The 15,023-nt window shown below is 41.0% G+C and overlaps 1 protein-coding gene across 4 annotated transcripts in view; it reads left to right on the top strand.

Moving 5' to 3' along the window:
- LOC109035753 (protein fem-1 homolog CG6966) overlaps nt 1-15,023 on the top strand; it is an 84,949-nt gene that overhangs the window by 59,633 nt on the left and 10,293 nt on the right. For all 4 annotated transcript variants that reach the window (XM_072304846.1, XM_019049496.2, XM_019049495.2 and 1 more), the window contains 2 exons: nt 5,292-5,492; nt 14,176-14,394. In XM_072304846.1, coding sequence (XP_072160947.1) covers nt 5,292-5,492; nt 14,176-14,394 — 420 coding nt within the window. The remainder of the gene's footprint in view (nt 1-5,291; nt 5,493-14,175; nt 14,395-15,023) is intronic.

Here is a 15,023-nt window from a genome sequence, read left to right as displayed (position 1 = left end):
CATCCATTCATCATAAGATTGAGGTTGCTAGATTTTTATATAGCAGAGAGTGTCATGGTAATTTTTAGTGTGCGATTTGACTCACGTCGACCATTGAGTTTTCATGAGCAGGAGGTTTGAATTTACGCGTCAAGAAACATTGAATATATTGGTTAGGAGTTAATTTCAGTAACTTTCGTTGCGAAAATCGTGTCCTACGTAATATTTTGGTTGAGAAACATGTATCAGACTGCTTGAATTCGTACCTTGTCTAGTGGTCCATTATACCCGAAAAAAATTATATCGCGAAAAGTCCCCGACCCCCCCCCCCCCCCTCTAACTTTTGAACGCATGCACGTATCAAAACGAAATTGGGGATGCTTCTAGAGCACTAAGAGCTACATTTTTGCACACCCAAAATTTTGGGGGAGCGCCCCTTACGTGAGGGGCGCACACTAACTCGAAATTTTCAAATGGTAACCCCCTTTTTGTGATACATCGTTGGAACGGTAATAATAAAAATAAACTTTTTGGCCTAAACCGGAGGTAGCTACGACTTCTTGTTTTCGAGTTATCCTCGGTCAAAGTTCAAAATAGGCCTGTCGCAAAAAAGTCGCAGAAAGGCAAACAAAGGCTGCAAAATTTTCGGCATTGCACGCACTTTCAGGAAAAAAATCGTCGAAATCCTCATCTTCTACGCCCAGTGTGATTTTAGCCCTCCTCCCGCGATTAACTATCTTTCTTGCGGAACAGGCGGCCCAGTCAAAGATTACTAAGGACTCCAGATACCGCACGCCGTATACTTGCCGTAGGAAAGAAGCGGCCCCCAGTCGCCTGCAGCGCCAGGGTAGGCAACCTGTGTAGCGGTATGCCATACTTTGGCCCACCTGTAATGGAAGTGCATGGGAAATTGCACTTCGAATGTGCAGATTGTGAACGGCAAATTGCGAAAATTGTTCATTTTAGTCACTAGTCATGGTAAATGGACTCAGAAAATTGAGCAGAGATATTTGCATTAATTTTTTTTTTTTTTTTTTTTTTTGATTTTTCGGCATTTTTTAACGATTTAAAACATAAGAATATTTACTGCAGTGTATTTTTAACCAAACTTAGCACAGCGCGGCGAAACCGGTCAAACACACGGCAAACAGTATATTCGTTAGCTCGAAGTATGGCATACCGCTAAACAGGTTGCCTACCCTGGAGCTGCAGGGGACTAGGGGGCCGTTTTTTATTCCAATGCGGTATCTGGAGTCCTTAGTAATCTTTGGGCCCAGTTCACTGAAGGCGGAAGTGAACACCTTTTTGAAGGTAACGCAGGTACCTGACGGGAGCCCAGGCTATTTGAAAATGGCTGAACCTCCTCCCCTCCCCCGTCCCACCTCCTTTATTCTGCAGAAGAATGAATAGTTTTGATTAGAACCTTCGACGTAATTTTCAATCCAGTTTTACCTTTCTTTAGATTACATGCTCAAATTGGAAAATCGACGGTTCTGAAAAAAACTAAAAATTAAGTAAAATGTAAAAAAAAAATTTAACCCAACAAAATCCAGAAACCAGTGATTCTGATTGTTGAAATTGATAGGCAAAGCTATAGGCAAAGAAGACATAAGGGATATGGAGGGATCCTATCGGTGGAAGCGGGTGGTTGCAATGGACAAAGAAGGGAGGCAATGGACTAACTAATGGCCACCCACCAGAGACCCTTTAGTTTGTCCATCATTCACCCTCTTATTCTATCAGAACCAACCATTTCAAGGGTTTTGCCGACTGGCGACTTGAACGGTCAACCGTTGGAATTCGGCGGTTTACCTCGAATCTCCACCGCGGAGGTGCGTTTTCGCGGGTTCGGCACTCTCAACGTTGTGACCGACCGCCGCCATATTTGTTTACGAAATTATCATTACCACCTTCTCGCACGGTCGCATGCCTAAGCATCGTGTGCTGGTCAATTATAGTATAATAATTCCAAATTAATTTAATTTAAATCGTTTCAGTCGTTCCATTTTAGCCTCAATAAACTAAGCTCACCATTACACGAACGTAAGTATTTGTTTAATTTTTGCAACTGTTTCACTCCACTTGTTCATTGTTCTAATGTCTTCATGAAGTGGGTTTTCCACCGGAATTTACGTATAAAAGTCTCCAAACGTTTCTGATTAATTGGTATGAATATCTAGTATTCTCAAATTTAAATGTAGTAGCGCTGCTTGATCTTGTAACTTTTAACTTCGGAGTTGTTTGTGATACCTCTTCGTCGATGCATCAGAGGTAACACCGGCCTCTTGCCGTAATGTGTCAATATTTGCAAAAGACATCGAACATCGAACAAATTCCATTGCTCTCAGCAGTATAAACCATTATTTCAGTATTTTCCAGACCAAGTGCAAATAACAGAGAGGATAAATGCCTAAATATCTCATGACACTTGCTGCCTGTTGGGCTGATTGTTTTACTCGTGTTGGGGTCAGAACAAAGCTGAATCAATGGCTTTTCTAGTTTAGAGGGAAGGAATTTATCTCAAGAGAATCATTTGATTCTGTTGCGCAGCCTCTCATAACACAGCTAGACCTAAAGTCCACATGCTTCTTTTAAGGTCAGCAGCCAATTAGGCTGAATGTACAATGCGTTCTCTCGTGAAATCTTACAATAATATTCGATTTGTAAAGATCTTAAACCCGAATTAATGCAGGCAATTGACTCCTAACAGAAGTTAATATAAGTGAAATTTTTTTTCTTAGGCCCCCAGCTACTTTATCTGCAAAGTGAAATCTACATTTTAACCATTTATGCTAGATATTCCAGAGAAATTGGTCAGTGATGAGTCTAAGTGTGTAGACTCTGATGGAAAATCCACCGGACAATGACGCTGGTGTTTTGAAGACAGTTACAAAAAAAAACCAAATGTTGGCAAATGCGTAACAGACAAGTACCGAAGTCTGAAGTCTACCATAAACGTACAACTAAACGTAGATTTGAAAGATTACATTGAATGATTAAATGTAGCTGTGCTATTTCAGCTGGACCCGGGGAATCTAACTGGAGAGGTCTTGTGCCTGCGAGGAGGGAGTTGGGCGCTGCTGACACTCACACTTCACAGTGAAATTGACCAAAATTGTCCCAGAAAAATTTTAGTACTCTCACTGAATAAGGGGGAGGGGACAATCCCTATTTGCCTGATGTGTGAGAATTTTCACCCTTGTGATAAATTTTAATTTGAAAAAATATGTTCCTCCTAGAGGCCCAACCCCTTTCTTGCTTGCACCATTTAAATTTTTAAAGCAGCCTCAGTCTTGATAGTCTGCTGAATGGGCTCCATGATGAACAGAGATGCAAAATTGCATGCAATTTCATATGAGGTAAAATTTCATGAAAGTGGAACTTCTGCAATAGGCTCAGTAGGCCGTGGAATGCGTAGAATCAGTAAAATCTCAATATTTAACAAAATGAGAGTCAAACTCTTAATTTTATTTTAAGATAATTTTACGAGTGGTGTACACTCCTCCTTAGAAATCTGTGAACTTTCATATCATGTTAAATTTCATTTTGCATCTCTGATAAGTGATGACAAATAATCTCTGAAAAGAAGGAATGGATGCTGAGGATGGTCGCTCATGACTCATACTTCTGGCTGCTACTTTTTCTCTCCTATAATGCAATGATAAACGGCGACATTGCAACTTTTGTCCTAACGGGAGAAAACTTCCTTCATTCGACTATCAGGAATTAATATTAACTTGAAAAAACATTTAAATGTAAATGTTAATTAAGTACATGATTGCTTCAAGTCCGCTCAAGGTGTGGATCTTGCCCGCGATCCGTAAATTCAAAACACCCGCGCAATATGCGCCGCCATCTTAGTTGTTTACATGAAAACGTTGAGGTGCTCGATCCCCGAACATGCACCGCCGCGGTGGAGATTCGGGGTAAACCGCCGAATTCCAACGGTTGACCGTCCAAGTCGCCAGTCGGAAAGATTCACCATTTGAACTTGTATAGAATCGCTCAATACTCTAGATGTCTTCTTTGCCTTTCGCTTTGTCAGTCAATTTCAACGATCAGCCCGCTGATCACACTATTATTGTCCCCGCACAAAATCATGCGGGCTTACACACCATTATCGTACTGAGCCCATCAATCCGACTTGTTAAGCTCTAATAATTCAAAAATTAGACCCCGACGTAGATTTCGACGAACCAATTTTCTGTAACCTGTAGTCAGAGTTTATTTTACAAAACACTTGGCATGTATTTTGTAACATCCAGCGAGAGCAAACACCTCTAATCGCATTTTTCTTTTTCTCCCCAATCGAACAACCTTGGCGTTATCATCGGAGAATGCATCTTGCTTTCCTAGTTTTTAGTGCGAGTAGTTGGACTCAGATCTAAAATTATACTAAAGAGGTGCTAATATGCTCTACAAAAATGTCAACGAAACAAGACGTGCCAGTATCTATGTCCACAAGAAATCTGCTTGGAGCGTCCGCGTCCAGTTTCTCTCCTGAATGTTCGGCCGAACGCCAGTTTTTCGTAGCACAAGCAACCGTGTTATTAATGTCAATTTTGGTATTTTCAGTTCCGTCTAGCGGGTTTTAAAGTAGTGATTGGCCATGGAAAAACTGCGAGAAGATACGCCATCTTGCACTCAGAATGCAAATTGCACGCAGAGTTCTTTGAAAGAATGCTTTCTTTGTAATGACCACGGCATAGGCTTGGAGCATTTGGTCGTTGGTAAGAAGATTGAAATCCGTCCGCACATCGAGAGATTGTGAAAAACTCATGTCTACACTGATGCACAAAATATGGACAAACTACGTTCCTCAAGAGTTTCGTTACGTTCTTGAATGGTTTCTTCTTTGAATCGGTTATTTCCAGAAGGCATTTAACCGTTAGACCTCTTTGGGGGGGGGGGGGGGGGGATTCGCGTACTGTCTTCATTTCTCTGTAATCTTCTATCCATTCAAAGGCATTAAAATAAAGTAAAACACAAAATATCCCTAACCCTCTGTCGACAATTTTAAAAGAAAATGTCAGCTAGCTGCTCTCTTGAAGAACACTCCAGTGTTTTCTGCGCTAAATTCACCGCAAACTGTACCAAAATCAACAAAACATTTGAGTTGGTTCGTGTTTTACGTCCTATATTAACCAATAGTAACACAAGAACACGAACAGTATGGTCAGTGCAGTAAAGCCCTGCCCATTTGCATGTGAAATCGCCCGTAAAGTGTGTCCTGGATACGGGACAACCCCCACCTCTTATTGGACGCCAATTTTGAAGTATATTTGTGAGAATTTGTTTGGTTCTGATTGCAGTGGTGTTTGATGGTGACACGATCGAAGGAGCTCCTCCTTTATGGTGTGCAGCAGCAGCGGGTCACTTTGAAATCGTCAAGTTCCTCGTGCGTCGCGGCGCGAAAGTCAACAGCGTCTGCCGCAGTAATTCAACCCCCCTCCGCGCCGCTTGCTACGACGGACACTTCGAGATAGTCAAATTTCTAATCAAACATGGTGCAGGTAAGCCCAACTATTCTCATCAAGAAAAAAATTGCCTCATCCTTTTTCACACGGTTTCTTGCACGGCTCTTGCTCCGGGGAAAATTTAAAGAACGAGTTAAAGTGAATAAGCCAACCTACTCTCCGGAGCCAGAATGGGCATTTTTCATGAAAAATAAAATCTTGAAAGGACCCTACAACAAAACGGCCAAATCGGCCTAAACACGGAATCGTACGATTTTCTCAGGGATGATAGAGGGTCTTCCCAGACACTCAAAACTGGTCATATTTTTTGCCTAACCCCCAGGGAAAAGAGGGGAGAGGGGGTCAAAGTCAAAACCTTTAAATTAGCATAACTTCTCAACGGTTTGTCGTAGGAAGATTATCTTGGTGTCAAAATTTCCAGAAAAATGAGAGCTTTCAGAATGTATGTATGAAATTAATAAAATTTTAAAATTTGACCCACTTTTGGGTCATTTTACAAGTCCCCCTTTCGTAAATTTTCGTTTTTTGAGATTTTCGGTTGTTCGGTTCGCACATATTAAAACAAAAACAATTTCAAATGAAAGTAGAGCGTTTAAGCTTTAAAACAAGCCCAAGATGATTTTGGGGAAACAATTAGAAGCGGAGTTATGAGTCTTCAAAGTTGACGCGGCGCGCGGGAACCTTGTATGTTCCGAGTCTCAAGGTCACCTGCGCGCCCCGGATTGCCTGCAGGTTGCAAGTTTTTGTGTTTTTATGCTTCTGTAGGTCATTCTTAGTGTGAATCATTCAATGAAGATAGTTTAATCAGAATTTTTTAATTTTACACAATGAGCCTTCGGCGAGGTACACCACATTAACGTCAAAAAATTTTACTGCGTTTCAAATAGCCCCCTCAAGAATAACTGAGACTTGTTTTGAAGCTCAAAGCTCGTCTGCTTCTACCAGAAACTATTTGGCTTTACCAAGTGAGTTCCGTCAAGCGCTGTAGCTATAGCTCAATTAAAACATTATAAAATTAGGGGTACCCCAAAATTTGGCATCAATGGGTTATAATTTCTAAATGGTTCAGTTCTGTATGGAGCATATGTATATTTGAACTGAGGGTCCATGGTTTCTTCTAAATTATAAGAGCAGAATCGTCATCGTCAGCAAATGTTTAATGAGGTATGATAGACATAATGGTTGATACTCTTAAGCCCCCTCTCGCTCCTCCCGTAAAATTAAAAAATTCCGAACATTCTATTTACATTGAATGATATACATTAAAACCTACCTACAGAAGTATAAAAACACAAAAACTTGCGACCTATGGGCAATCCGGGTGGCGCAGGTGACCTTGAGACTCGGAACATACAAGGTTCCCGCGCGCCGCGTCAACTTTGAAGACTCATAACTCCGCTTCTAATCGTTTCCCCAAGATGAACTTGGGCTTGTTTTAAACCTTAAGCCCTCTACTTTCATTTAGGATTGTTTTTGTTTTGCTCCGTGCAAACCGAACAACCGAAAATATCGAAAAACGAAAATTTACGAAATGGGGACCTTGTATAATTCCCCAAAAAGTGGGTCAAAATTTAAAATTTTATTAATATCATACATATATTCTGAAAGCTCTCATTTTTCTGGAAATTTTGACACCACGATCATCTTTTTACGACAAACCGTTGAGAAGTTATGCTACTTTAAAGGTTTTGACTTTGACCCCCCATCCCCCCCTTTTCCCTGGGGGTTAGGCAAAAAATATGACCAGTTTTGAGTGTCTGGGAAGACCCTCTATCATCCCTGAGAAAATCGCACGATTCCGTGTTTAGGCCGATTTGGCCGTTTTGTTGTAGGGTCCTTTCACGTGAAATATTTCATGAAATTTCAGAAAGGACCCCGCACACTAGGGTGAGTCAAAAAACATGGATTTCCGACTTTCAAAATCGTATAGGGGGAAAAGTTGCGCCTAGGTATCAAACTATCAAAGCATTCTTCGGGGAAAAAAAAAAAAAAAAAAAAAAAAAAAATTATAGGTGCCGCTTTTGCAATTTGTGTCAAAAAATCACGTATTTCAAGCTGTTTTTTGCGATCTCATCGCACTGTTTTAGCAAGATAGAAATTGTCCGGAGCCCTCATTTTAGGAGTATCAACTCAAATTTAGTAGTTCTGTAAGGTATGCCGATTAGTTTTTAGATCATAATATTTTTGGTGCCTCCCAAATGCTCTTAAAAATGCAAAAAACACAATTGCTGCCAGTCCGGATCGTACTATGTTAACGATTTTATTGATTTTTTAGGTGACTTGGCAACCACGCTGAATGTCAATTTTTGGTTTTCAGGGACCAAATGATTAGGGGAAAGTATTGGTTTTTTTGGATGCGGGCGTTTTTCCCTCTATTTGCAAGCTCACGGTTAGGCCGAGTCGCTCGATTTGGTCAAAATCATTCTTTAATTATTTTAATACTTTAGTCTACGTATTTGAGCTTCTTTTGATACGAGAAATCATAAAATATTTCATTATTAAATTTGAATGATATACTTAATTATTCAATCTTTTTAATTATTATTATTATTAGTTTTATTTAATTATACTATTTGAATATTTAATTCATTGAAGGTTAAATTTGCTATTCACCTGATTTAAAATAAACTGAACAATGATAAAGTAAGAAATCCTTGAATGAATAAACCTTAGTCCAGGCAAACTAGCCAAAAAAAGGGCCCAACCTCGGACAAATTAGCACAAACTTCTTTTGTGTTTTTTGTGTTGCGGCGAGCGGAATTTCCATACTACTGCGCTAATTGGACTACATTTTGCAATTTGGAACTATAAATTCTAACCCGATTTAAAAACAACGTGTGTGCCATTAGTTTCCCTATGCACATAAGTGTTTTTCCAGAAGAGCCAGAATTTATGGTTCCATATTGCAAAATGCAGTCCAATTGGCCAAGCGAGAGTTGCGGACGGACGACGTATAAAAAATTGCCTACGTAGAGGTAGTCTGGCAGCAACATACTTGCCGCCAGTCACTGGAAAATAATAGAAAATAGTAGTTGCGTGCGGTGCCAGCGAGCGCCTCTGTTTCAATTACCTACTTAGCATTAATTCGGGCCTCTAACCTTCCATAGTCTCTGATTTTCACATGAGTCCCGGAAAGCACTGCAGAGCTACACGGAGAACATGAGTCACGTGGAAATTGAGATATATGCCCTATGTCAGAGGGTCGACGAGCTGTCCAAGCGAGAGCGATGTGGCGTGGCAGCTTGGAAGGGAGGAAGAGAATCTCTCAATGACGAGTATGCTACGGCATAGATGAGTTATGACGGAGAAACAAAGAACTGTATTACATATGCAAAACTGGTAAGCATGAGCTGAAACAGCAGGTAGCCTTGATCGAGGATTCTTGGCGCGCTGCGTCGCTGCTGCATGGTCGCTGGATCATGCCAACGGGGGAATCCAAGCGCCACCGCCACACGCGTTATCCTGACTCCGGACTCCTGCCTCTGTTTCGTTTTATTACGCCTCGTTTTGCCAGAGGTCAAGGCCTCAAGGCTGCGCTTGCGCCATCAATGTCGTGAGCGTGAACTGAACTGAAACCGCCGGTACCCTTCGCCCAATCCGCAATCAGTTGAATTGGCAACCAACACACGGGTCACTGAACTCACTTGTCACGCAGAATGTCACCAGGGATGATAGGAGGGCCGTTCGAAACCCCGGAGCATTCTTAGGGGTAACTACAGCTTGGAAAAGGGCGGAAGCGAAAGGAGTCAATTTCGTGATGTAAAATTTGGAGGACCTAAGTGTCTAGCTGCAGAAGGCATAGGGTGTTTTGTTGAAATTGGCTGATTGTTGAGATTGATAGAGAAGCAGACATAAATGATGTATGTAGAGGGATTTTATCGGGGGAAGCGGGTGGTTGCAATGAACAAAGGAGGTAAGTAGTAGATTAATAATGGCAACCCACGAGAGACCCTTTAGTTAGTCCATCACTTTCTCCTTTAGTCTATAAAAAACCACCCATTTCAACAATAGGATCGTTCCATCGGCACTCCTTACGTCTTCTTTATCTATAGCTGTGTCTATCAATTTCAACAATCGAGCTGCAAGTTTGGAAAACCGGGAAACATCTGAGAATTTCATTAGGTCTGGGGTAGCAAGGAAATGTCAGGGATTTTATGAAGAAGACTGGAAACTTTTTCTATAGGTGCTGTTCATATTTTTCATGTGCTCCTTAAATGTGCTTTTTATTTTTTACGAAAAATGAACTTGTAATTAACTGCCAAGCCTCAAAAGCGGATTATAATGTTTTTATTTACGAAAAAATGCCTCATACTGCGGTATGTCTAACTAGAAGACAAGGACAAATGCAAGGGTTGCTAGCAACCAGGAAAACTGGGAAAAACCTGGAAAAGTCAGAGAAACCCCCCCCCCCCCTCAATCTGTAGACACCCTTTAAAAGTCAGGAAGAAGAGGCTAGCTGGAAACGCTTGGGAGATTCCACAGGAAATTCTCTCACGCGAGTGAAAAAATCACACAAAAGAAAAGAAAATCACACACAAGAAAAATAAATCGCACACTCATGGGGGGAAAAGCCCGCTCGTGAAGGGAAGAAAATCCCACACGGGAACTAATTCTTTCACAGGGATTTTTTTTTCTGTTAGGCACAAACGGCCAACCATAGTCTACTCTTTTACGTCTTATAAAAAGCCATGTATGTGAGTTGGAGAAAATAATGCATTCCGACCAAAGTTTTCGATGACCGTGAGTGTGATTTTTAGGCAAATATACGATGAATTAAAAAAGTGAAAAATTATCAGTCACTCTCACATAGGAAAAAGTTATGAATTTCAGGAAAAAACTGGTCTTATCTCTCATGTTTGATTATTATTTTAATCTTCCGCGTGGTTGCCAATGTCACTGCCAAAACTACTCGGAAAACTTCGTTTTTTTTTTAAACTTATCTAACCTCGGAAATAAGAAATTAATCTCTCTGCGCTGATTTCACAAGGGTCCGCATTTCATGTTTTTTTCTCTTTTCAGATACATATAGTCGATAGTCTTGAGTACCTTAGTTAGTACCTTGCTGATTTTCGCTCATTAATTCTCTGAATTAGAAATACTCTTTGCCTCAAAACCTCTAGCAGTCGGATTCTGTATTTTATCGCAATGGAGCAAGCATTTTGGTGCGTCGCCAATTCCCTTTGTTATGTATAATCCAAATAGGAATCGCAGTCTTGTCGATAACCGCTGGAGCACCCAATAAAAAATTGAAATTTGAATTTTTATTTTTAAAATTAAATGTGCGGGTCTTCGGTGTCTCTGTTCGGGGGGGGGGGGGGGGTCTGAGGGGCTTGCGGGCTAGTTGCCATTACCTACCTCTTTTGTCCATCGCGACCACCCGCTTCTACCAAGAGGCTCCCTCCATATTCCTCTTGTCTTGTTCTTTGTCTATCAACTTCAATAATCGGCCCGCTGGAACTCCTGGACTGGATAATTTTCCCTAGAAATGAAATTTTTTCTGCTTTTCAGGTACGTTGTACCGTCGGGCACCTTCTTCTCCTCGTTCCTCCTCCTCCTCCCCCCCCCCCCCATGAAAAATTCCCGACCACGCCACTGTTTGGTATTGTCTCTAATGTTTGCTGCGGATGAATTCCAATTCTGCGGACTATCTAGGGATCCCACGGTGCTCATTTTGTGTACTTTGTGACGATTCGATCGGCAGCTTTGTCGCCCTGTGTTGAATTCAGAGATGGAAAATTTCTTGGGATTAATTCGCGTGAAATTTCATGAAAGTTTTTCAAACTTTTGGGGGTGCATCCAGGACAGTGGTCGAAACTTACCTTTGAGTTTTAGGAGCCATTTGGCGCTTCAAGCCCGATTTTTAGGCGCCATCGAATATTTTTTAGGGGCCAAATTGACTTTTAGCCTTATATTACGGCGCATTTAGTGAAAAGTTAGACGCAAGATGTTTTTGTAACAGAACTAGTCAGTAGCTGTAACTTGGGGAAGACAAAAGCACTAAGAATGAAATCGTGAAGAATAGAAAAAGCAAGTTTTCACTTGTAGTGCTGAAAATTCTGAGTTTTTTCAATTCAAATAGATTTGTTTTTCTTTTTTTATATGACTTCCTGTGAAAATCCAGATTTTAGGGGCCACGTTGGCGCAGAGCCTTCATTTTTTAGGCGCCATGGCCGCTTTTTTAGGCGTGATGGCGCCTGTGAGTTTCGAACACTGATCCAGGAGGCCAAGAAACGCCTAGAAACAGTGATTCTCGATTTTGGCATTTTTCACCCCAAGCCTAAAACATCCACTCGCTGCAAATATTTTCATTTGGTTTATTAAGAGGTTGGGTTGGGTCTATATTTCTCTCTAAACTCCCGTTTTTGCCCCTTTTTTGTGTATAGCACCTCTGTAAGGTAGCATGATACTGTCGCATCAACAGAAAGACCTTCTGAAACGCTTTCCGGACTTTCCGAATTGAAAATCCCGATAAAAATGAACAACTTTTAAATTTTGTGAAATCTCTCTTTGCATCTCTGGTTTAGCTGTTGAGTAGTCGGGCGCAAGCTTGGATGGAACTGATGGCTGGGTGTTGCGCGGTTTCGCGGACCGGTTCCCTCCGAAATTCTCCCGCGGTGGCGATACGGCGACGATGTTGGCGGGAGAAGGAGCCAATGGTGAGAAGTCCGGAAGACGCGGACACGGGCGAGTCAAGAAACTCGCCGTGTGTTTCTGCGGCACGGGCACGGCATAATAGACGCTATTAGTGGCGACGTCATCATAGGGATTCTTCATTATATCGAATTGGATCCAAACAATAACATTGGAATAACCTCTTTCAATGCTACCAGTGCGAAAAAATCGATATATATCGCTTTTCTGTGACGTTGCACTAATAGCGTCTATTGGCATCAGCATCGCCATCGCATGGAATGAACAACGCCCGAACGAGACCAACGATCCAACTCGGAGTGAGACAAAAACTCGGTGATCTTGACTCACCGTGACTCCCTGTCTCCGTCTCACCTACCGGCTCCGACCCGGGACCCATGACTCATGACTTACCGCTCGCACTCGCCCAGTCGCGAAATCGCCGCACGTCAAACCCCCGACGCTTCGACCAGAGATGGAACGTGAAATTTCCAAAGGCTCGAATAAATTTCACAAAATTTGAGATTTATTAATTTTATTCGAAATTATGAATTGAACCCTTGGAGATCCAGACGCGTTTCAAGTGGTCTTGTTGATGCGGCAGTATTATGCTACCCTACTGAGGTGCTTTACACGAAAGGGGGGGGGGGGGCGGCGGCACAAAGGGGAGTTTAGAGAGAAGAACGCAACCTCTAAACCGAACGAAAACATTTGCAACGTGTGAATGTTTTAGGCTTGGAGTGAACAATTTCAAAATCTGGAATCACTGTTTCTAGGCGTTTTGTAGCCTCCTGAATGCACCCTCAAAAGTTTTAAAAAATGTTGGTGAAATTTAACGCATGAGGGTGATTTCCCGATAAAAGGAATAGCTAAAATGTGCAACACCTTAATAATAAAAGTGCACCAATTTTAACAAGATTGCATTACCTCATTTTAAAGGTAATGAACTTCTTCTTTCCAGCTTTGGCACGAACTATTTTGATTCAGTACAAATTTATAGTGATTGATAAACAAGCCATTGAATCAGGTATCTGCTCTGCCCGCGGGACCGCTGGAGGTCCACCCGAATGTGACGACCCTGTCAAAGTGTGTCGATCACATAACGAACACAGTGCAACCGACACTTGAAAATGTGAAATAGAAGATGATACTAAAGATGAGACTTGGAAATACTCAGCATATGAGGTGGAATTAATTATAATGCTGCCTTAAAAGTTTTCTAAATTTTGGAGACTTCCTTATAGTTTAATGTTACCTACAAATGACTCAGCATTGACTTACTTTTGGTTCATTTCAATCGTTTCAGCAGTCTTACCCTTCCTGAAGACTTAGTTTCATGCATAGAAAAATATTCTCAGTAAAAATAGCGGATGTCCCAATTTTTTTAAATCATCGCTGTTGCTCCTTCAATTTTTCAATTTTTTTTTTCTTTTTTTACATAAAGTGTGTAAAACGCTGGTTTTTTACAGCGAAGAGTTGCCCTTCATGAAAATCCTAATAAGAATCCTCTCAGTTCTACGGGCGGCAAAGTGCAAAGCTTCGAAAACCTCAAACGCGATTTTCTCACAATGTGAAAACTCGACATCTGCTATTGTTACATACAAGTCCTCGTTTGTAATAGGCCGTCCATAAATTACATCACCCATTTTTTCAATTTTTTCGACCCACCCACCCCCTCCCTCATTGTTTTCAACCGTCATCCACTGCTAGAATTCCCCTCTCCCTAAAAACTACATCATCCTTAGCGCCCCCCCCCCCTCGCGCTCTTCTGCCGTTTCCTAAATGAGAAAATGAGCACACAAAAAAATCCCTTCACTTCCCTGCTTTCCCTACCCTGCAGTAATCTAACCTGGCGCCCCTGCCAGCTCTCCAAGATGTCCGTTCAAAATAAATGAAAAGACTCTCTTTCTCTCTCCCTCCCTCTCCCTCCCTCCCGCTCTCTTTGATGAAGTTTAATGTCTCGTATGCGAAGCTGTCCGTTAAATTAAAAATGTGAAGGCTGCAATTAATTGTAAAATTGAAATTTTAAAAATTTGTACTGATATAAAAATTCTAATCGAAGTACCTAAGTAATTTGCTTTTGTTGAAGATGCAAGTATATCAAATAGGCATGGACACACTTGCTTGATGATTGCATGCTACAAGGGACATTACAATATTGCCAAGTATCTTCTCTCGCTAAATGTGGACGTGAACTTCAAGAGTGTCAAAGGAAACACTGCACTGCACGACTGCGCCGAGTCTGGCAGCCTCAGCATCATGAAATTACTCATCGAGCGTGGTGCTAAAATGGATGTTGATGCCTATGGTATGATATTCATCTCGATTTCATTTTCTATGGCAGTTAAATCAGTATCTAAAATAAAATTTTCATGATCCAAGTATAAAAATACTCTTAATAATTCTCTTTTTTTTCTTTTTTTTTTATCTGCGATTGTATTAAATCTTTGACTTTAGATGTATTAGATCAGACACTTAAACAATATTATTTCTATAATCTTTTTATATTTCATCGAGTCAATAAGATCATTTACTGTACATGTCTTTGAAGAAAGTGACGTATGTAAATTAAGTTTCACCCAGAGCATAGGTACCCTGCAGAGCAGAACTAGCTTGCAATATGCTTTCAAATTTAAAATCGGGTCTATCTCGCCTGTAGCCCTATCAAAAGCATTGCCATAGAATACTTTGTGTCTGTGTATTATTTCAGTTGAACTTATTTTTTATTATAATACTTTTGAAGCATTGCCCCCACCGTGTTAAGAGTATTTGCCCGTATCAAAGAGGAAAAAAAAGGAGGAAAACATTGTATGTATCAATATAAGCATTATTCTACTCGTGTTTTCATTCTCGGTATTTTAATATGCACATAATCTAATATAGGAGTCTTTTAGGTGCACAGCTTCTCTGCGAAATTATGAACCCGTTAATTTTTGT

This window comes from Bemisia tabaci, chromosome 1 (genome assembly GCF_918797505.1).
Source record: "Bemisia tabaci chromosome 1, PGI_BMITA_v3".
In the NCBI taxonomy this organism is placed as follows: Eukaryota; Metazoa; Arthropoda; class Insecta; order Hemiptera; family Aleyrodidae; genus Bemisia; species Bemisia tabaci.
The sequence above is the reverse complement of the archived record's forward strand: the minus strand, read 5'-3'. Positions and strand labels throughout refer to the sequence as shown.